General features: G+C 34.0%; 1 protein-coding gene and 1 long non-coding RNA gene across 2 annotated transcripts; both read right to left on the bottom strand.

The window, feature by feature from the left end:
* Positions 1-7010: 7010 nt before the first annotated feature.
* Positions 7011-10694, bottom strand: LOC142179572 (uncharacterized). Its single transcript, XR_012708094.1, has 2 exons — positions 10308-10694; positions 7011-10075 (listed from the first exon to the last, which is right to left on the bottom strand). It is a non-coding gene; the product is annotated as an uncharacterized LOC142179572 (long non-coding RNA).
* Positions 10695-13883: 3189 nt separating this feature from the next.
* LOC107783747 (uncharacterized) lies at positions 13884-18233 on the bottom strand. Its single transcript, XM_075248252.1, has 9 exons — positions 17953-18233; positions 17421-17625; positions 15984-17205; positions 15560-15801; positions 15271-15369; positions 15136-15211; positions 14929-14988; positions 14280-14811; positions 13884-14133 (listed from the first exon to the last, which is right to left on the bottom strand). Exons 1-9 carry the CDS (start codon positions 18231-18233, stop codon positions 13884-13886), a joined length of 2967 nt encoding a protein of 988 aa, XP_075104353.1.
* Between the last annotated feature and the right edge of the window lie 4085 nt (positions 18234-22318).

Here is a 22318-nt window from a genome sequence, read left to right on the forward strand (position 1 = left end):
TTGGTAATGTGTTTGTGATTATGGCAAAGGAGGGGTTTAGAGATGGCATATATATATAAGGAGAGTTGACGAATGGAAATAGTACGTGTTGTATATTATTTTCAGCAGTTGTATTGAATGGAAGTACATGGCTAAGATTATTTTTTAGGCTTCAGTCTTGGTGACCTCGGGCGCGCAGTCATAAACTTTGATATTGTCTCTATTTCAGGTATAATTGGCTGCTTTGACATTGACTTTCAACCCAAACTTTTGTAGGGTATGAATTTTGAAACGACCAACCAAGCGGTTTTCATTCTCCTTTTCCATCCTTTGAAAACTAAGTCTTTTTGGAATGATATCTTCAAACCCAATAAAACAGTTACTATTCCTAAACATAGAATAAATATTCTAGTGATCTAGTCGTATTAATATATGTACTTTATCTATGCTTTCTAGGAGTATTCTAACCCTATCAGAGATTCTTGCACTTGTTATTTTTTTTATTTTTTTGTAATGTTAAATGGAGGATATTTTTAGTAAGAATTATATAGTTGGTCCTAACTTATTTGGGGCTGAGCCATAGTAAATATTGTTATTCGTTTGAACTTCGGTTATTTCATTTTTATATGCTGCAAATTAAAACGTAAAACAATTTTTGAATTTGGATCATATTTTTTCATTTTAGTTTGGTACCTTGGGTATTATCATATTATATTATGGGCGCTTTGTCCCTAAGTACGCATGTAATATTTTCTTGTATATATCCCTACTTATCTCACTTTCCTCTAAATGGAAAATTACACACATTTGAAAGAGCACAAGAAATATAATTCAACTTGTTCCCCAACAAAAAGTATTGCTAGAATACATTATTTATATATTTAATTTTTGTCATAGTAATATGTTTCTGAGCACCCAAATTGGAACGAAAAGAGCATGTCATGTCTTTGTCATGCTTGCTTGTGCAAACGCCATGCATTCCTACAAATTCTGCGCATATAACTTGACAAAGATGAGAGCGATTTCAAACAAAATGCAAGCAATGTTGAAGTTTCATTCTACCTACTATTGCTGGCGCATATCGTACGTACTGCTATAATTTCTGCTAATATCGTCCAAAATAGATGTCAGTATGTCGAAAAAATGAAAAACAAAAGTTGAGAATTTCTTTTTAATACTACTAACTAAATGGAAGAAGCTGGGAATATTGAATTGGGGATATGGAAACAGTCGTTGGCCAGTATTATGTCAAATATTAATTAAACACAAATGATTATTGAAGTCATAAAATCTACGTAACAACAGGCGTTAGCTATGCGAGGATGTAATATTGACTAATAGCTTTGCTGTGGAATTGCGGTACAAGTCATTTACCATCTTAACCGGTAAATACAGAACATTTATCGTCTTTTGACTTCCATTTTCGAAATACATATAACTGCAAAGTCAAGTTTGTTTTTTGTAGTATTATGATATCAACATAGCATTTGCTAGAGGAGTAATGAATCCCCAATTTCACCGGCGTCATTTTTCATCTTTCACTGGAAGATGGAGGGATATTCTTAATGTTGTGAGACCTTTTGTTAAAAATTATTATTTGTGGCTTGAATTATTTTCTTATATTTTTAGGAAACTCATAGTCCCTATAGGTTTAGGTAAACCCATTATCCTAATAGATTTGGAAAAGGAAAATTTATAGTCCTTGTCAAATTGGGAAACCTTTCTCATATATGTTTGGGACCTTTTGGGATCTATATATAGGGATTGTAGTTGAGGACTCTATAGATTGTATAGTGTTTTTCTTCTCATTCATAGTGGAAAACTCTCTCTTCTTTTGCCCCGAGGATTAGGCTTAGCCGAACCTCATTAAATCCTTGTGTTGATTTTTCTTCTCTATTTGCTTTGTGTGAGATTGTGTGCTAGTTAACCCACGATATTCCGCAACAATTAGTATCAGAACAAGGTTCGAATTTCTACACATAATTTATGGTTAAGATGTCTTCATCATCTTCAACAAAGTATGAAGTAGAGGAATTTGACGGAGGTTCCAGTTTCAGTCTATGGAAGATTAGGATGAAATCGTCCCTGGTGTTACAAGGATTATGGAAAGCAATTGATGAGGATTTTCCTGAAAATATGAAATAGACAAAGAAGGAAGACCTGAAGGAGAGGGCTTTGAGTGCGATCTTCATGAGCGTTACAGATAGCGTTCTTCGGGAAATTGCTGAAGAAACTTCTGCAGCAACGGCATGGAAGAAGCTGGAAGATCTGTATTCTAAGAGATCACTGACAAACTGTCTCTACCTGAAAAAGAGGTTATACAATCTCCGTATGAACGAAGGTACACCTGTTAAAACTCACCTTGATGAGTTTAAATCAAATATAATGGACCTGAAGAATGTGGATATCAAAATTGAGAGTGAGAATCAGGCCTTGATTGTGTTATGTTCTTTACTACAGTTTTATGATACTTTTGCCGATACACTGCTATATAGGAAAGATAGCATTTCACTAGAAGATGTTAGTAATGTACTAAAATCTAAAGAGTTGAAAATGAGCTTTCCAGACAACAGAATTGAGGGCGAGGGTCTTGTGATTAGAGGAAGAACACAACAAAAGGACTTTAACAGGAAAAAGTCAACCGTATGATCAAAGTCTAGAGCAAGGAAGCAAAACTGTTATGAGTGCGGGGAGCAAGGTCACTACAAGAGAGATTGTCCTAAGCTGAAGGAGAAAAGAGGGAAGCAAAAAATAGATAATTCGGCAAATATTGTTGACACTTGCAATAATTCTGATGATAGGGGAAAGTTTGTGCTGTGAGTTCTAGTCATGGGCAAAATTCTTGGGTTCTTGATTCTGGTGATACTTTCCACATGTGTCCACATAAGAATTGGTTTGCAACTTACAAACAAATGAGTGGGACTATCTATATGGGAGATGATAATCCATTACCAGTAGAGGGGGTTGGTAACATCAAATTGAGAATGTTCGACGGAATTATCAGAAACAATGAGTGTTGGCATGTTCCTCGGATAAAGAGAAATTTGATTTCTCTTTCGACTTTGGATGATCAAGGGTATAAATTTCACTCCGAGAATGGAATACTTAAAGTGTATAAAGGCTCCATGGTACTCATGAAGGGAAAACTACATTCTAAATTGTATCATCTTCAGGCCAGTGTAGTTGAAGGGGAAGCTGCTGTAGCTTCTGGGAAAAGTGATCTGAATTAGTCTCAGTTGTGGCACTTGCGACTTGGTCATATGAGTGATAATGGATTGTCTTTGTTGAGTAAGCAGAATTTGTTGAATGGGTACAAAAATCAAGTTTTGAATTTTTGTGAGTATTGTGTGTTTGGTAAACAGACAAGGGTAAAGTTCATCAAGAAGACCGAGCACAAGACCAGAGACAAGTTAGATTATATACACTCTAATTTGTGGGGTCCAAACAGAGTTCCCTCCAAAAGTGGTGCCAAGTATTTTATGACTTTGATTGATGATTACTCAAGGATGATGTGGGTGTATTTTCTGAAAACAAAAGATGAGGCATTTTCGACATTTGTTAAATGGAAGACGATGGTTGAGAGGCAGACGGAAAGAAAAGTTAAGCGTCATCGAACTGACAATGGGTTGGAATTTCGCAATTCTGAGTTCGATAATTTCTGCAACAGGGAGGGCATAGTGAGACACCGCACTTATTTTGGAACACCACAACAAAATGGTGTTGCAGAACGTATGAATAGAATGCTTTATGATAGGGCACGAAACATGCTTTCACAGTCATGTATTAGCAAAGCTTTTTGGGCTGAAGCAATCAATACAGCTTGTTATTTGGTCAATAGATCTCCATCCACAGCTATTGAGTTCAAAACTCCTTTTGAGGTATGGTCCGGTTCGCCTGCTGATTATTCAAATTTAAGGATATTTGGTTGTCCTGCTTATGCTCATGTGAGGGATGGAAAAATTGAGCCGAGGGCAAAGAAGTGCATATTTCTAGGGTATGCAACTGGAGTGAAAGGTTATAAGTTGTGGTGCATAGATCAAAATATTCCAGGGCTAATTATCAGTAGGGATGTAACATTCAATGAATCTGCCTCACTAGACAGTCAGAGGGAGAAGGCAATAGAAGAAACAGATTGTGGTGTCAGTGACCTCATAGAGATAGAAATTGAATCTCCACTAGCTCAGCCCAGTAGTTCTAAAGTAGAGGAAGTGGAGGAGGTGCAAAATATTGATCAATACGATAATGTTGATGCACCTGCGCAAAAACCCTATAGCATTGCAACAAGCAGAGAGAAGAGAGTGATCAATCCACCATAAAGGTTTGCAAACGTATCTGATGGTAATTTTCTTGGATATGCTAATTTTGTGGAGTTTGCTTTGTTTGTTGCATAGACTATTGATGTGCTTGAGCCTAATAGCTATAAAGAAGCTATTTCTAGTCCAGAAACAGATCAGTGGGTTGGTGCTATGAGTGAAGAGATTGAGTCTCTTCATAAGAATCAGACATGAAAGCTTGTTCCATTGCCAAAGGGACGGAAGGTACTAGGCTGCAAATGGATTTTCAAAAGAAAAGAGGGCAATCCAAGGGTTAAAGTATCAAGGTACAACACAAGATTAGTAGCTAAAGGTTTTTCACATAGGGAGGGGATACATTACAATGAAGTGTTCTCTCCAGTGGTAAAGCATAGCTCTATCAGGGTCATTCTAGCTTTGGTAGCTCTTCATGACTTAGAACTAGAGCAGTAAGATGTGAAAACTACATTTTTGCATGGTGAGTTGGGTGAGCAGATTTATATAAGTCAACCCGAGGGATTCATTACTCAAGATAAGAAAAATCATGTTTGCTTGCTTAAGAAATCTTTATATGGTCTGAAATAGTCGCCTAGGCAGTGGTATAAAAGTTTTGATACATTCATGATTCAAAATGCATTTTCTCGAAGTGCATATGATAGTTTTGTGTATTACAAAAAGCTTGAAGACGGTTCTAGTGTATATTTGTTGCTATATGTGGATGACATGCTTATTGCTGCTAAAAGCATGTCACATATTACCCAATTGAAGAAGCAACTAGGTGTGGAGTTTGAGATGAAGGATTTAGGCGCTGCAAAGAAGATATTGGGGATGGAGATTACTCGTGATAGAAGGGTTGGAAAGCTGGTGTTGTCCCAACGGTCCTATATTGAGAAGGTCCTCAAGAGATTTAATATGATAGGTGCTAAATCTGTGACCATTCATTTTGCTTCCCATTTCAAGTTGTCTGCAGACATGTCACCAAAAACAAACGAGGAGATGGAACAGATGTCTAGTGTTCCATATTCGAGTGTTGTAGGTAGCATTATGTATGCTATGGTTTGCACTCGCCCTAACATTTCATATGCTATTAGTGTTGTGAATAGATACATGGTGTGTCCTGGTAAAGAACATTGGCAGGCGGTGAAGTGGATCTTGAGATACTTGAAGGGTACTGCAGATGTAGGCTTGACTTTTTACAAAGACAAGTTGAGTGAATCCTTAGTTGGCTATGTCGATTCAGATTATGCAAGGGACTTGGATAAGAGAAGATCTATGACCGGCTATGTTTTTACTCTTTCTGGTAGTGTCATCAGTTGGAAGGCGACTTTGCAGTCTGTCGTTGCTTTGTCTACCACAGAAGCGAGTATATGGCAATTACGGAAGTAGTTAAAGAGGCTATTTGGCTACAAGGCTTGGTAAGTGATCTTGGACTAGCTTAGAAGAAGACACAAGTTTTTTGTGACAGTCAAAGTGCCATTCATCTTACTAAGAATCAGATATTTCATGAGCGGACGAAGCATATTGAAGTCAGACATCACTTTATTCGAGACATTATATCAAAGGGGATTGTTAAAGTGGAGAAAGTGTCTACGCATGATAATCCAGTTGATATGATGACCAAGGCAGTCCCGGCCAACAAGTTTAGGCATTGCCTAGACTTAATTGGTGTGGGCAGTACTCAATAGAGCCCTTGCGAGGGCTGAGGGCAAGGTAGAGAGACGTTGTTCCTGTTGATGAAGAGAATTCAAGCCAAAGGGAAGATTTGTTATTTGTGGCTTGAATTATTTTCTTGTATTTTTAGGAAACTCATAGTTCCTATAGGTTTAGGAAAACCCATTGTCCTAAAAGATTTGGTAAAGAAAAACCTATAGTCTTTGTCAAATTGGGAAACCTTTCTCATATATGTTTGGGATCTTTTTGGGATCTATATATAGGGGTTGTAGTTGGAGATTCTATAGATTGTATTTGACGAGTGTCTGGCGTATATTATTTAAACTCGTACTCTGTCAAATTGTAGTATAGAAAGATGTCGAACCCACAGAGATTGGTTTATCTATTCTACAGACGTTTCTTGTTTTAATTACTATTTAAGAAAATCCGAAAGAGTTGAGTTATGAATTAACTAACTAAAAATGCACGAATAAAGCAATAGAAAACATTTTATTTTTCACCGTACTCCTTTCGGTTATATATTATTACTTAAGTTGAATAATTAACCGTACTCCTTTCGGTTATACAAATTAATCTTCAAACTAGTAATATTAAAGAACCAGAAATATATGATTGAACTAAAACACGCTCTTGTTAGTAAGTCCCTTTCGGTTACCCTACTTGTTATAACTGATTATTACACTATTCGCCTCTCTCGATTACAAATAAGTGTAAAATTAATTATAACATAAAAGAGATAGATGTTACTTAATAAATATTAATATTTATCAATACTACACTTAACTATATTATTTTCTTCCGCCTCTCTCGATTACAGAATTAATAAATAGTTAATATGTAATACAAGATGGATAGATGTTAATAAATTAAATAACTTCTAACTGCAAAAGCAGATAAAATTTAAATAAATTCTAGCTCAAGCATGTAAATTTGAGGAATAATATCAACTATTATATAGAAATATTAAGATCCGTCTTTCTCCCAACACAAGAAAAGTTACTCCATACTGGAGCTAATACTGCTAATGAAAATATTCTTGTCCATTAGATAAGAAAATAGAAAGAAATATTCAGAAAGAATAATTCCCCCTATTTAATTAAAAGCATGATATAGAGTAATTTTCAAAGCTAAGATTTATTAGGAACTAGAAATAAAAGACACTGTAATGACTGGATGAAAATTCAAAGAACTGAACAACTGACTGAAATGCAAAGGAAAGACTCTGAAATGGATTTTTGTTGTCTGCTGAGCTCCCCCTTCTCCTTCTTCATCGTATGCTTTTATAATCAAACCAAAACAAGTTGGTTTGGTTATAACCACTTGTTTTGGTTATGAAAGATTCTTTTATTTTTTGAATCTGGTTACGGCCACTTTGTTGTGGTAGATGGATTTTATGCAGTCCGTATTTTGTCATAGCTTGTTTTCCTTTTTTTTTTCTTCTACTTAAAGTTTTATTGCTTGTGCACCAATTCTTCTCGTAGCATTTCCTGCGCAATCAAATTAAATTTGTGAAAGAAACATGATAATTTTTATACTTTTGCGAGGAAAGTGATATATTAAAATCAGGTAAAATGTACTTATCAAACTCTCCCACAATTAAGCTTTTATTTGTCCTCGAGGAAATAATTTTTTTTTTTTTTTTGAAATTGAGGAATAATTACACATTTACAACTTTGCGACATCTAATGACTCCACCCGAAATTTCAATTCATTTGAACTTTGTAAAACTTATTTTCTTTATATCTCCAATTTTACTCTGCAACTATCACTGTACGACATCTTCGAGTTTTAGGAAAATCAAGAATACTGACTCAATTATCTACAATAAACCATAGACTTGCCTTTATTGTCAATCGCCACTAATGTAGATCAGTGTTGACTTTAAAATCTTTTAGGACTTTTGTTAGCTTGTAATGTTAGGCTGTGGGCTGGTAGGATAAAGAATTTTTTTTTATAGTGACTTTCCTTCCTTCTGGCTTGGTTTGTTAAGCTAGATGACTTTGTTCAGCAAATAAAAATATATAGATTAGTACTGATCACGAAGAATTAAATTATTTAGCCTTCCAGTTTTCATGTATATTCTTTTTTTTAATAGAACACACACTCGTACCCATACATATACTATGTATATGTTCTTATATATGTGTATATATACATACACACTTTTTTTTTTCGAAATATTCGTTGGAAACTTCACAAGTATCCAAATTCTTTTCTATCATATACCACTGCAAGCTGTTATCTCTCAAACTCGTATACCACAGTGCCAACAGTGCCAGTAAAGAAAAGGAATGGATTTTTTTTTTAAAATCAGATGTACATGTGCACTTATTGGCTTTGGGTTATAAGGTATAAATGAACAAGAAGATATTTGAAGCTCAAAATGGGATACTAAGGATAATTTTCATTTGGTAGGATAAATCAAAAGGCTCAATCGATCCAAAGATAGCCTAATTCCTTTTCTGAAATCAGCATTTTTCTAAGATTTCGCATTGACCAACAATAGAGGCAAGTTCTAGTAATTGATTATATTAATTTAAGCATGCCTTTATTTTCTTCAATCACTCAAAGTTGCACAGCAACAGACAATTTACATCAGCAAAACTGGAGGCATAAAGTAAGAAGTTTTCAGTGTTCTATGAACTTGAAATATTCATGATATGTTGTCAGAATATGATCGAAAGTCATTTACGTGTAATTTATTCCTTAAAGTCCTTAAAATATTTTTTTTTTACATATGTTTTTATAAAAAGAAGATAACAAAAATGACAATAAAATGAGTAACACCCCCCTCTCCTTTTTTTTATGCTTTTTTCTATATATTTTTTAAAAAAAATGTAGAAAACATACTAAATAACATGTATTGACACTTTCATCGCAGGTTCGGCATTTTATCACATTCCAACTAAAAGGTCAAACTATATACAAGCTATTTTTTATAGCTATCAAAAGATGTTACCTGCTTGATGAGCTCCTGACAACAAACAAATAAACAAAACAAAATAAAATAAAGATAATAATAACTTACTAGCACATAGAAGAACCAACAGGTTCGTCTATTTACAAGCCGTTTGCCATAGCTATCAAAAAGATATACCTGCTGGATGACATCGACAACAAAAAGACACCATAAAATTTTTAACAAAGGAATGATTGAGTAGAGTTCAACCATCCTTACATTTGGACTATTCATCCTCCTGGATGAACAATGTAAACATTACTGACCACCATTTCTTGTTTCATTATTATTGAGAAAGTCAAAATCAACTTCGAAGTGTCTAATTCCATCGCGTTACAAAGGGATAGAGGGTCCCTTACCTATAAAATCAGCTGGACTTACTCTTTGTGGAACGAACATAGTCGGGGGTGCTTGCGGTATTGGTACTGAAAGCTCTGGAGTTGGAAATAATCTCGCACCTTGGAGACTGCTACTTTCTAGATCTGCAAAAGAATAATGCTGAAAACTTGAATTGTCAAAACATTTCACAGCATTGTTAACATGGCGCGTGAAAATTCCAATCATATGGACGATGGGGGAAGTGGCTGCAAATTCATTTCGCAACGTCTGATAAAGGAAAGATTGACAACTTTTAGCTTCTGCTAATTCATTTTGATTATGTGCCATACTTGCCGCTAGCCTTTCTTCACGGATTTTTTGTTCACTTTTGTAATCGTCCAATTGTTTTTTCATTTCAGCTTGTCCGTGTAGCAATTGTTTCATACAAGTCATAACATCATGTGAAGAAGCACTAGCATTCGAATTCTCTGGCTTTGCTGGACCTCGCGGAGGTTTTAAAGAATTCAAGTAACTCTGTTCTATGAGATAACCATTTCGTATTTCAGCAAGACCTTCCGTATTTACCTTAAATATTTTTGTCAGACGTGTGATTGTCGATGAAAAATGTAGGTGTTCACAATCGTCTCTAAAATGACAATTCATCATTCCATCAAAAATCATCCGCCCAACGTTAATCGGCAAATTCTTTCTAAAAGCATACAACAAAAGGACCCTTTTCAAATTATAATTTGAATTGTTCACATATGAGAATAAACGAGAACTTACGAACTTCCCCATGTCCTTCCTATTTCTCTCATACTTGACCCTGCTAATTGTGAAGGATATTCTTCAGTTCCTGAAATTAACTTAACCCATTTGGACATAATTTCACAACAGATTTTTTCAAAATAATTCATCCTTTCCTTCAATCTTTAACCTGGTTTCCTCATCATTAATGTCTCTTAAATTGTACATATCATTTATAATTGAAGAGTTAAAAGGTATCACTTTATTTTGAACTGTAGTGGTCCCTTCTGATTTGTTCATATTAGCATAAAATTCCAGAACTATTTCTTTAACATAAGTACCTGGGTCTTGTACAAATGATTCCTAATCCAAAGAACTGATTTGTTGCAGTATCTCCAGTGCCTTATCTCCATCTGTAGGTAAAAATTTCATCCCCCATTCCTCAACCACTTTCCTGAAACTCTTTGAGAAAATCCAATCTATAGGATCAAGATCTTGCATTTTCTTATGGACTTGCAAGCTATTTCCTGATTTAGTTCTCTTAAAAGAGGACCTTTTTTTTTGGCTAAGATTTTTTTAATTTTCTTATGAAAGGAATGAACAGAGAAAGAAAAGGTAAATACAAAAGCAATCTAATTTACATTGAAAATAACGGTGAGAAAAAAGATGTTTGTCTTTTGGTTTTACTTTCTTTTCTTTTTCTTTTTCTTTTTTGGGATAGATGAGCAAGGATGTAGGTGTCTTAATGTATTTATTGAGTTCAAAAGGTGAAAACATATGCTATCACTAACTTAGTTTTCTCGATCATTGTGTGTGATTTGATAGAGGAGGTGTGACTGGTTTTGTGATATTCTTTTTTTTAATAAATTTATATTTCAAATATCAATAATATTATAATTTCTATGTACAGTAGGTAAACCATGTAAAAAAAATGTTATTTGGTAATCTCAGTGTAATCTACATTAACAAGGATGGTTTGATATTATTTTAATATAATATATACACACACATATATATATATATAATATTCAAAAGTAAAATATATAATAGAATAATAGTGTATATCTATTTGTGGAGTTAATGAAAGATGTGACCGGTGATAGAGGTGGTTTTCTTGGAGATTGAGGTAAAAGTAAAAAAGATTTTTACCTACTTATACCATATATCAAACCTTATTACCCTCAATGTTTAAGGTTTGTGTTTAATACATTTAAGTATACCAAATTACCATTTCTATACCATAATTCAAATTAGGGATATAATTAAGGGTTCATTTATATTAGGCATAATTATAGGACTGTATCTTCCCACTTTCTCTTTCCTTTCATCTCAACTGTTTACAACACACACACAACTCACGATGCTCCTATGCTTCCTCTCTTTGATCATCCCCAATTGCCCACCACCATCGAAGAATATCATATTTTCAAATTCACAAGAAAATTTTAAATTCTTTGATCGAACCGCTTGAATTCCCACTGGAAATAATAATGGCAGAGAGTTCGAAATTCTTTGACCTCTTTTTTTTTGGGGCAGTGGTTGAAGGTTACTGGTTAACACAGTCGATTGAAACTCGAAGAAGAAGAAGAAGAAGAAGAAGAAGAAGAAGAAGAAGAAGAAGAAGAAGAAGAAGAAGAAGAAGAAGAAGAAGAAGAAGACATATTTCCAGAATTTGTAGATATTTTGTGGTCAAATTAGAAAAATTATAGATAAATTGTAGATTGTTTTTTGCAGAAGATTTTGTAGAAGCTTTAGTCATTTTGGATTTGTGAAAACAGAAAATAATGCATCTACAATCAGAATACAATTTATCCACAAGATATCTACAAAATAGATATATTGAATTTTAATATCCAAATTCTCATTTCAATTGTAGCATAATTGACATTTTCGACATAATTGTAGAAGATTTGTAGAAGCTTTAGTCTTCCCAATCTACAATTCATCTACAATTCATCTACAATTTATCTATAATATATCTACAATTCTACAATTTAACTACAATTTATCTAGGATTTCTGGAAATACGTCTTCTTCTTCTTCTTCTTCTTCTTCGAGTTTTAATCTAAAATTCAGTCAAAACCAAGTCTAATCTTCACCAAAACCCCTCAAAATTGAGATACAAACTCCTAAATATATTCCGAATTATTTACAACAACACCCAATCCAAACAAAAAATAATTTTGAAAACCCAAAATTTGAATTCAAAGCTTTCAAGCTTTTTAATGGCTATCAATGGTGGAAAATATATGGGAAAATATATGAAGATGAAGATGAAGATGAAGATGAAGAACAGAAATCTCCTTTCCGTTTGATTACTGGAGCTTCAGTAGCTTGCGTTTTTTGAGAATTGTAGTTGAGTGAGAGAAGAGAGATCTCTTTCCATTGAGGAAGGAGAGAATTACGCAACAATTCGAATTTAATGTTGACAGAATCACACGCAGATCTGGTGCCTTCATTTTAGAGCATTTTTTATGGCAAAATCTACCTATTTTTGGATTGGTATATAATTTGTAGTAAAAGTGTGGACTACACGGGTAAATAACAAATTATGAACATTTTTAGTAATAAGGTTTGATATATGGTATAGATAGGTAAAAATCCCAAAGTAAAATAGTAATTAAATGGACAACATTGAGAAGATAACAAGAGCAGGTATTGTAAGTTCTGGGTCAACACTTACATTGATGTGATAAAGGAGTTACAACACTTAAAACCCCATTTTTTTTACTTTATCACCGTTTATTGTTACCAATTCCCTCCTCTTTTTGCTTTTTTATTTTATTTTATAATATTTAAATTGTTTCAAAAGTATATCTACACTACTACGTAACTGTGAGAGTTCTTTGTTTTGTCAAGTATTTAATATATATTTTTTTTACTTTGTTTTTTTTATAAGAAAAAAAAAGGTAATTTTATTATATATATTTACTAAAAAGAAAATATTATATGTTACTACTAATACTTACTTTTGAGATTAAAGAGAGCGGAAAAAAATAGTTCTGAGTTTAACGTCGCCAGCTTGACTTATTTTAAAAATTAGGCAAAAAGGATTGTTGAAGCCTGTTTGTCGAAGAATCTGCTGATATAAGGCTTCAAACGATGACCGTTTACTTTGAATTTGTCTCCCCCATCTGCATGTTGTACTTCAATGGCACCATAGGGGGTCACTCATGTCACTATATATGGCCCTGTCCAGCGTGACTTAAACTTTCCTGGGAATAATCTCAATCGCTATTGTATAGCAGAACATGATCTCCCACTTTAAAATCTTTATGACAGATGATCTTGTCATGCCACTTTTTTGTCTTTTCCTTGTACAATTTAGCATTTTCGTATGCTGTAAGTCTGAACTCTTCCAACTCATCAAGTTGCAATAGACGATTTTTACCTGCATCTGGTAAGTTTAGATTCAACAATTTTATAGCCCAATATGCTTTATGTTCTAACTCTATAGGTAAATGACAAGCTTTTCCAAAAACTAGTCTATGAGGAGATGCGCCTGTGGGAGTTTTATAAGCAGTTCTGTACGCCCATAACGCATCATCCAATTTTAAAAACCAATCTTTTCGAGAAGAACCAACAATTTTTTCTAAAATTCTTTTTAATTCCCTATTGGATACTTCTACTTGTCCGCTTGTTTGAGCATGATATGGAGTTACTGTTTTATGAGTAACTCCATATCTTGACAATAAACTAGCAAATTGTCTATTTATAAAATGAGTTCCTTGATCACTTATGATAACTCGTGGAGTTCCAAATCTAGAAAAAATATTTTTCTTGAGAAAAGTACAAACAATATGAGCATCATTTTTTCTAGTAGCAATTGCTTCTACCCATTTTGAAATATAGTCAACAACAACTAAAATATATTCACAACCGTTTGAAGGAGGAAAAGGACCCATAAAATCAATGCCTCAAACATCAAATATTTCACAAACAAGGATAGAGTTAAGAGACATCTCATCCCTTTTTGAAATGTTACTGCTTCTCTGGCATTTGTCGCAAGTGGCAATATAATTTCTTGCGTCTTTGAATAAAGTAGGCCAATAAAATCCAACTTCAAGTACTTTAGTTGCTGTCGTTCTTCCTCCGTAGTGTCCTCCTACAGCTCCATCATGGCAATGACTTAAAATATTGTTCATTTCTGTTTCAGGTACACATCTCCTGATTATGTCATCTGCACAAAATTTAAACAAATAAGGATCTTCCCAGTAATAATGTCTTGCCTCTTTTTTAACTCTTTTCTTTGATCGTAAGAAAAATCTTTTGGAATCCACCCTCCCACTAAATAATTGGCAATATCAGCAAACCAATGAGGTCTATTTACAACTGTTGCGACAGAAAAGATATGCTCATCAGGAAATTCCTCTTGGATATCTAGTATTTCAGTAGGAGGATTCTCTAGACGTGACAAATGATCAGCTACCTGATTTTCTGAACTTTTTCTATCTTTTATTTCGAGATCAAATTCTTGCAAAAGGAGTATCCATCTTAGCAATCTAGGTCTAGCATCTTTCTTTGTTAATATATATTTTAAGGCTACATGATCAGTGAATGCTGTAACCTTTGTTCCTATCAAATAAGAACGAAATTTGTCAAGTGCAAATACTACTGCCAATAACTCTTTCTCGGTTGTTGCATAACTCATTTGAGCTTCATTGAGGGTTCTGCTGGCATAATATATGGGTCTAAAGATCTTTTTATTTTGCCCCAATATCGCTCCTACTGCTATATCACTTGCATCACACATTATTTCAAATGGCTGGCTCCAGTCAGGAGAGACAACAATTGGAGCATTAGTCAATTGTTCTTTGAGAAACTCAAATGCTTTTCTGCGATCATCTGAAAATTCAAATTTCACATCTTTCATCAATAGGTTAGTCAGAGGTTTTGAAATTTTTGAAAAGTCTTTTATAAACCTTCTATAAAAACCTGCATGCCCTAAGAAACTTCTAATACCTTTAACAGTGGTGGGAGGGGATAATCCTGCTATAAGATCAATTTTAGCTTTATCAACTTCTATTCATTTAGCAGTGATTTTATGTCTTAAAACAATTCCATCTATTACCATAAAGTGACACTTTTCCCAGTTAAGAACTAAATTTGTCTCTTCACATCTTTTAAGCAACAAAGTTAAATGATAGAGACAATCTTCAAATGTCTTACCAAAAAGTGTGAAATCATCCATGAAAATTTCAAGAAACTTTTCAGTCATATCTGAGAAAATTGCCGACATGCAACGCTGAAATGTAGCAGGAGCGTTACATAGTCCAAATGGCATTCTTCTGTAAGCATACGTACCTTGGGGGCATGTGAATGTGGTTTTCTCCTGATCTTCTGAAGCAATCGGTATCTAATTATACCCAGAATATCCGTCAAGGAAACAATAAAATTTATGGCCTGCAATTCTTTCAAGCATTTGGTCAATAAAAGTCAAAGGAAAATGATCTTTCCTCGTGGCATCATTAAGTCGTCTGTAATCTATATAGACTCTCCATCCTGTGAATGTTCTAGTAGGTATGAGTTCATTATTTTTATTTTTTATTACAGTCATACCTCCTTTCTTTGGTACTACCTGTACAGGACTTACCCAAGGGCTATCAGATATTGGATAAATGATACCTGCCGCTAGAAGTTTCACTACTTCTTTCTTGACAACTTCTTGCATTGCTGGATTCAGTCTCCTTTGGGGTTGGACTATAGGTTTGTAATTTTCTTCCATGAGGATCCTATGCTTACAAATAGCTGGATTGATTCCTTTATTGTCAGCTATAGTCCACCCTAAAGCTCTTTTATGCATCCTCAAGACTTCTATCAGTTTGTATTCCTGCTCTGGAGTCAAAGAAGATGAAATAATTACTGAAAATAATTCAGGTTCAAGAAAAACATATTTTAAATAAGAAGGAAGTTTTTGAGTTCAATTTTTGATTGAACTTCTTCTTGTGAGATTTTCTCATTTTCTGAATCTTTTTCCAGTGTTTCAGCTTCTTCTCTGATTGTGGGATTTTCATCACTTGTGGTCCCTGACCTGACCAAACATCTTTCCAATGAATCAGTAATTAATTGATTATCCTTGAATTCATCTACAAGGTCATCTAGTAAGTCAATTTGAAAACAAGATGATGACGACTCATTCTCAGGAAATTTTATCATTTTCTGCATATCAAAAATTAGTCTCTCCTCATCAACTCGCAATATTAATTGTCCTTGATGAACATCAATGATCGCTCTTCCTGTTGCGAGAAATGGTCTACCTAAAATTAATGGTACCTCAGTATTTTCTTCCATTTCAAGTACAATAAAATCTACTGGGAATACAAATTTATCTACTCTAACGAGAACATTTTCAATTATTCCTTTGGGCCTTTTAGTACTTTGATCAGCTAACTGAAGAGACACACAAGTATCTTTCATTTCACCAAGTTCTAATTTTCTGAAAATTGAGAAAGGCATTAGTTTTATTGAAGCACCCGAATCACATAATGCTTTTTCAAAGTGAGCACCTCTCACAGTACAAGAAATTGTAAAACTCTCTGGATCGCCAAGCTTCTGTGGAAGTTTATTTTGAAGTATAGCACTACATTTCTCTGTAAGCTTAACAACTGAAACTTCTTCCAATTTTCTTTTACTTGACAAAATTTCTTTGAGAAATTTAGCATATGATGGCATTTGTGTCAAAGCTTCTGTGAAAGGTATGTTAATATAAAGTTGCTTTAAAATATCTAGAAACTTTGAAAATTGTTTGTCAAGATTTTTTCTTTTCATTTTTTGGGGAAACGGGAGGGGTACAGACTGAGGATTTGTCTTCACTTCATTTTCTTGTACCTTTTTTTCTTTTTCTTTTTGTTCTTCTAGAAGTTCAGAGTCTCTTTTATTCTCACCTTCATTTACCTGTTCCACTTCGTGTGGTTTTCCTTGTCTATCTGCATATGGATCATCAAGAGTTTTACCTGACCGTAGAGAGATGGCTTTGAGGTGTTCCTTTGGATTTTTTTCGGTGTTGCTTGGTAGAGCACTTTTTATTTGTTCAGACATGAGGGTTGCTAATTGGCTCATCTGAATTTCTAAATTATTGATGGCTGAACTTTGACTTTCAACCTTCTCATCAGTAGCCTTAATGAATTTGTACATCATGTCTTCGAGGCTTTGCTGATGAGCTTTTTGGGGTGGTTGTTGATATTTCTGAAAATCTTGTTGCCCTCTGTTTTGATTTTGAAAACCAGGTGGTCCCTGTACCTGCTGATTTTGATTGAAAAATCTTTGAGGATTTTCAGCACCATTTGGAATTTAGGATGTTTTTGTGCCATTGGACTACCGAATGGATAACTGTTTCTATATCCAATACTATTTACTTGTCCTTCATTTTGCGTTGAAGCTTGACACTCATGATTGGGATGATTGCCTCCACAAACGTCACAATTCTCATGTTGAGATGATGATTGAGTATTTACCTGAAATGCCTCTTGTGTTAGAGTTGCAATTTGTTGCGCTAATGAATTCCAAGCTTCAACCTGATTGACTCTTGTTGCTTTCTTAACAATCATTCTATCAGAGGACCATTGAACAACATTTTCTGAAATTTCATTGAGCAATTGCATGGCTTCTGCAGTAGTTTTGCTCATTATGGATCCTCCTGATTCTGCATCAATAACATTTCTAGCAGAGGGTTTAAGACCATGATAAAAAATATATAAAATATCAGGATCTTGGATACCATGGTGTGGGCATTTTCTTAGCATTGATTTTAATCGTTCCCATGCTTGGTATACAGATTCAGTATCTGTTTGCACAGAATTATTGATTTCTTGCTTCTTTTTAAATGTTTTTGCAGGTGAAAAATATTTATTAAAAAGTTTCTGAGTCATTTGGTCTCATGTAGTGATTGAACCTCTTGGCAGACTTCGCAACCATATTTTGGCTTCATTTTTTAAAGAAAAGGGAAAAAGCCGCAACCTGATAGCGTCTGTTGTGACTCCATTATACCTGCAAGTTTCAACTAATTCAAGAAAATCAATTAGATGGGTGTGAGGATCTTCACTCGCATCACCAGTAAATTGGCACGACTGATGAATAGTTTGAATCAAGCTTGTGCGAATTTCAAAGTTATTTGCTGCAATTAGTGGTCTCCTTACACTTGATTCTCCTTCAAAATGATCTGGCCTTATATAATCTCTTAGTATTCTATCACGTCGTGGTGCCACTTCATGTTCTTCTACTTGATGTGGCGGGAGTTGGTTGTTGTTGTTAAGTTCTTCGTTCTCCATTTTATCTTGTGAAGAAATTTGAGATTGTGAAACCTGTTCTTTTCGCAACAACCGCAAGGATTTTTCAATTTCAGGATCGTATTCAACTAGTTCTCTCGAGGAGGAACGGGTCATACACTTCCTGAAATTTTTGCATAAAAGTCAAAATAATTAAAAACAAAAATCTCAAATTAGTAGTAAAACAATTAATTTGTAGTAGATTTTGCCAATCCCCGGCAACAGCGCCAAAAATTTGACGAGTGTCTGGCGTATATTATTTAAACTCGTACTCTGTCAAATTGTAGTAGAGAAAGATGTCGAACCCACAGAGATTGATTTATCTATTCTACAGACATTTCTTGTTTTAATTACTATTTAAGAAAATTCGAAAGAGTTGAGTTGTGAATTATCTAACTAAAAATACACGAATAAAGCAATAGAAAATATTTTGTTTTTGACAAATATAATAAAAAGGTGTTGGGATCTTGACTTCACTTAATATTTCTATATAGTAGAATTATTATTCTTCAATTTCTATTTCTCAAAAATGTATAAATGTCTCTCACGATTACAAATATATATTATTACTTAAGTTGATAATTAATCGCACTCCTTTCGGTTATACAAATTAATCTTCAAACTAGTAATATTAAAGAACCAGAAATATATGATTGAACTAAAACACGCTCTTGTTAGTAAGTCCCTTTCGGTTGCCCTACTTGTTATAACTGACTATTACACTATTCGCCTCTCTCGATTACAAATAAGTATAAAATTAATTATAACATAAAAGAGATAGATGTTACTTAATAAATATTAATATTTATCAATACTACACTTAACTATATTATTTTCTTCCGCCTCTCTCGATTACAGAATTAATAAATAGTTAATATGTAATACAAGATGGATAGATGTTAATAAATTAAATAACTTCTAACTGTAAAAGCAGATAAAAGTTAAATAAATTCTAGCTCAAGCATGTGAATTTGAGGAATAATATCAACTATTATATAGAAATATTAAGATCCGTCTTTCTCCCAACACAAGAAAAGTTACTCCATACTAAAGCTAATACTGCTAATGAAAATATTCTTGTCCATTAGATAAGAAAATAGAAAGAAATATTCAGAAAGAATATTCCCCCTATTTAATTAAAAGCAGGATATAGAGTAATTTTTAAAGCTAAGATTTATTAGGAACTAGAAATAAAAGCCACTGTAATGACTGGATGAAAATTCAAAGAACTGAACAACTGACTGAAATGCAAAGGAAAGACTGAAATGGATTTTTGTTGTCTGCTGGGCTCCCCCCTCTCCTTCTTCATCGTATGCTTTTATAATCAAACCAAAACAAGTTGGTTCGGTTATAACCACTTGTTTTGGTTATGAAAGATTCTTTTATTTTTTTGAATCTGGTTACGGCCACTTTGTTGTGGTAGATGGATTTTATGCCGTCCGTATTTTGTCATAGCTTGTTTCCCTTTTTTTTTTCTTCTTAAAGTTTTATTGCTTGTGCACTAATTCTTCTTGTAGCATTTCCTGCGCAATCAAATTAAATTTGTGAAAGAAACATGATATTTTTTATACTTTTGCGAGGAAAGTGATATATTTAAATCAGGTAAAATGTACTTATCAGTATTGTGCTTTTCTTCTCATTCATAGTGGAAAACTCTCTCTTCTTTTGTCCCGAGGATTAGATTTAGTCGAACCTCGTTAAATCCTTGTGTTGATTTTTCTTCTCTATTTGCTTTGTGTGAGATTGTGTGCTAGTTAACCCACAATATTCCGCAACAAAAATGATGTAGGCTTAACCTAAATCGTATAATATTAGTATTATATTAGTAGTGAATTTGATATAGGGTAAAATATGTCATGTTAAGTGATTGCATAAGGGAGTGACACGTGAAGCCGAAGGCAAAGGATAGCTAAAATCGAAGACAACTATTCCATCTCTTACCGGAAAGAATGGTGCACATAAAGATAAAATAAATGGAGGCACAATGCAGGCAGGGGCGGACGTAGGTTGGTAGTTGAGGGGTCACGTGACCCCGTTAACCTCGGCAAAAATTCTGTATATACATATTATATATATGTGTAATTATATACAGGACCCCTTAAATATTTTAATGGTGCCCCCAAACACAAGGTGATGGATGGAAGAAGTGGTTGCTTTGGGAACTTAAATTCTCTCCTATGCTGTGGTGACGCGGGTTCGAAACCACCCAAAGCTTTGAATACAATGTAATTTTTATTTAATAGCAAATTACTTTATTTTTACTTTAATCTTCTTTTTTTTTTCTAATATTCAATTATAGTTTAGTACTAACACAAAATAGTCAATTTAATTAATTTTTTTTTTTTTTTGTAAATTCCTTCCTTAGAATTGAAAGCCTCAAATTGCAACTTATCGCTCCACAAAAAGAAAAATACAAATCTTCTTTAACAATCACTTTGAATTGGCAATGGAAACTAAGAGTTTGAGACTCTTCTTCAATTCGTTTATGTTATTACATACTCTTAATCTTAATTTCTTTAGTAAGTCTTTTATAATTTTACGTTTGAACGCCCTATTGCGAAGAATTCCCCCCCCCCCCCCCCCCGTCTAGTGCTTTCTTTTTCTTTAGAACTTCTTTATGTTAATACTTGGATGATAAGTCATCATATTCATTTTTCAAAGAGTTGCACACCGAATTTTATCGCTGGCGATTAGCATATACAGTGGTGCCCCATCATGCTCGAGTCCCGAGTCCGCCTCTAAATGCAGGATCAAGGGATTGCTGATATGTTCTTCTCAGTCCAAGAACTACCACAAGCTGCTAGAGGTTCTTTCTATATACTTAAGAGTTAGACAAGCCAAAATGAGTAGTTAGTAATTGATGTATGGACTGCTAGCATTGTTCACCTTTTTTGCTACCTTACTAAGGTCAATTGTAAAGGAGGAGAAGTCCTCTAGCCAGAAACTTTCTGTTGAGCGATCCACCATAAGGATGTTTAAGAACATTCTTCACTCTCTAATGGAGGCCAAGGTTTATATCCTCCTCCATGTACTATTTTTTTGTGGTATTAATAAACTGGTAGGGGTCGTGGCCTAACCCCCCACCACCATAGTGGTTTTTGATTAAAAAAAATACTACTATCCGGCAGTATTTAATGGAGAATATTCTACAGCATTTAGTACACTGCCGGTTAAAGAATTTGTCACTCATGCCCGTCGTTATACATTCTTCAATGGCCCTCATAATTGACATTAAAAAGGGCATGATCATACTATTATGGGCAGCAATAGTATGTCATATTTGAAAGGCTAGGAATCGGAAAATTTTCAGGAATACAATTGTAAATATGGAGAGTATAGGAACACAAATTAAAAAAGAACTAGTAGATAGGATTGACTTGTTTAGACATACTAATTACTAAGAAAGGGCAGAGGTGTTGTGTATCGATGCAGAGGGCAGAGATGTAGTGTATCGATGCAGAGGTTGATGTGTAATTAGTGATCTCTAAGGCTGGATCTGAAACACTCCAGATAAGGAGTTTTAAGGTCGAGGTGCTTATCAGGTGTACTGTTGATTATCAATGGTAATCCACAGTGTTATCAAAAAAGAAAGAGGTGAGGAGGGTCATATTTTCAATTATATTTTGAGTGATATTCAAGAAAATATAGCTAAATGGTAATGAAGCTTACTTTCGATCGTTATGCGGCAGCGTTGCGGAGGATATATACATGATGCAAAATTGTTGTTGAAAAAGAAAAGAAGGAAAACATGCCAGAAACATGTGTATATGCATGGTTTTTTATGTTCAAAAAATAGAAGAGGAGTATATTTGAGTTGATAACGCTGAACAGATTGGTATTATACAAACAATAAGAAGAGTAAAAAAGTGAGTAATATTTATATTGGAACTTCAATCATATATCCATCCATTAAAAGCATAATCCTTACTATTATATATATGTGTGTGGTTGATTGGTTACTGTTTTGATGCAGCAAAGAGAATATAAAGGGTTGATTACTATATAGAGCAAAAAAAAGGTCCCAACTTTATTGGTATAAAATTATGTAATAATATATAGTATAAAATATCTTTCATTAAGCAACAAAA

This window comes from Nicotiana tabacum, chromosome 3 (assembly GCF_000715075.1).
Source record: "Nicotiana tabacum cultivar K326 chromosome 3, ASM71507v2, whole genome shotgun sequence".
In the NCBI taxonomy this organism is placed as follows: domain Eukaryota; kingdom Viridiplantae; phylum Streptophyta; class Magnoliopsida; order Solanales; family Solanaceae; genus Nicotiana; species Nicotiana tabacum.

Coding starts and splice junctions, on each gene's coding strand:
- LOC107783747 (XM_075248252.1), bottom strand. CDS start 18,233: ATGGAGAACGAAGAACTTAACAACAACAACCAACTCCCGCCACATCAA. Junction 14,812..14,928: donor CCCTCCCACCACTGTTAAAG/GTATTAGAAGTT, acceptor TTGAATTTTCAG/ATGATCGCAGAAAAGCATTT. Junction 14,134..14,279: donor GTTGTAAATAGACCTCATTG/GTTTGCTGATAT, acceptor TGACATAATCAG/GAGATGTGTACCTGAAACAG.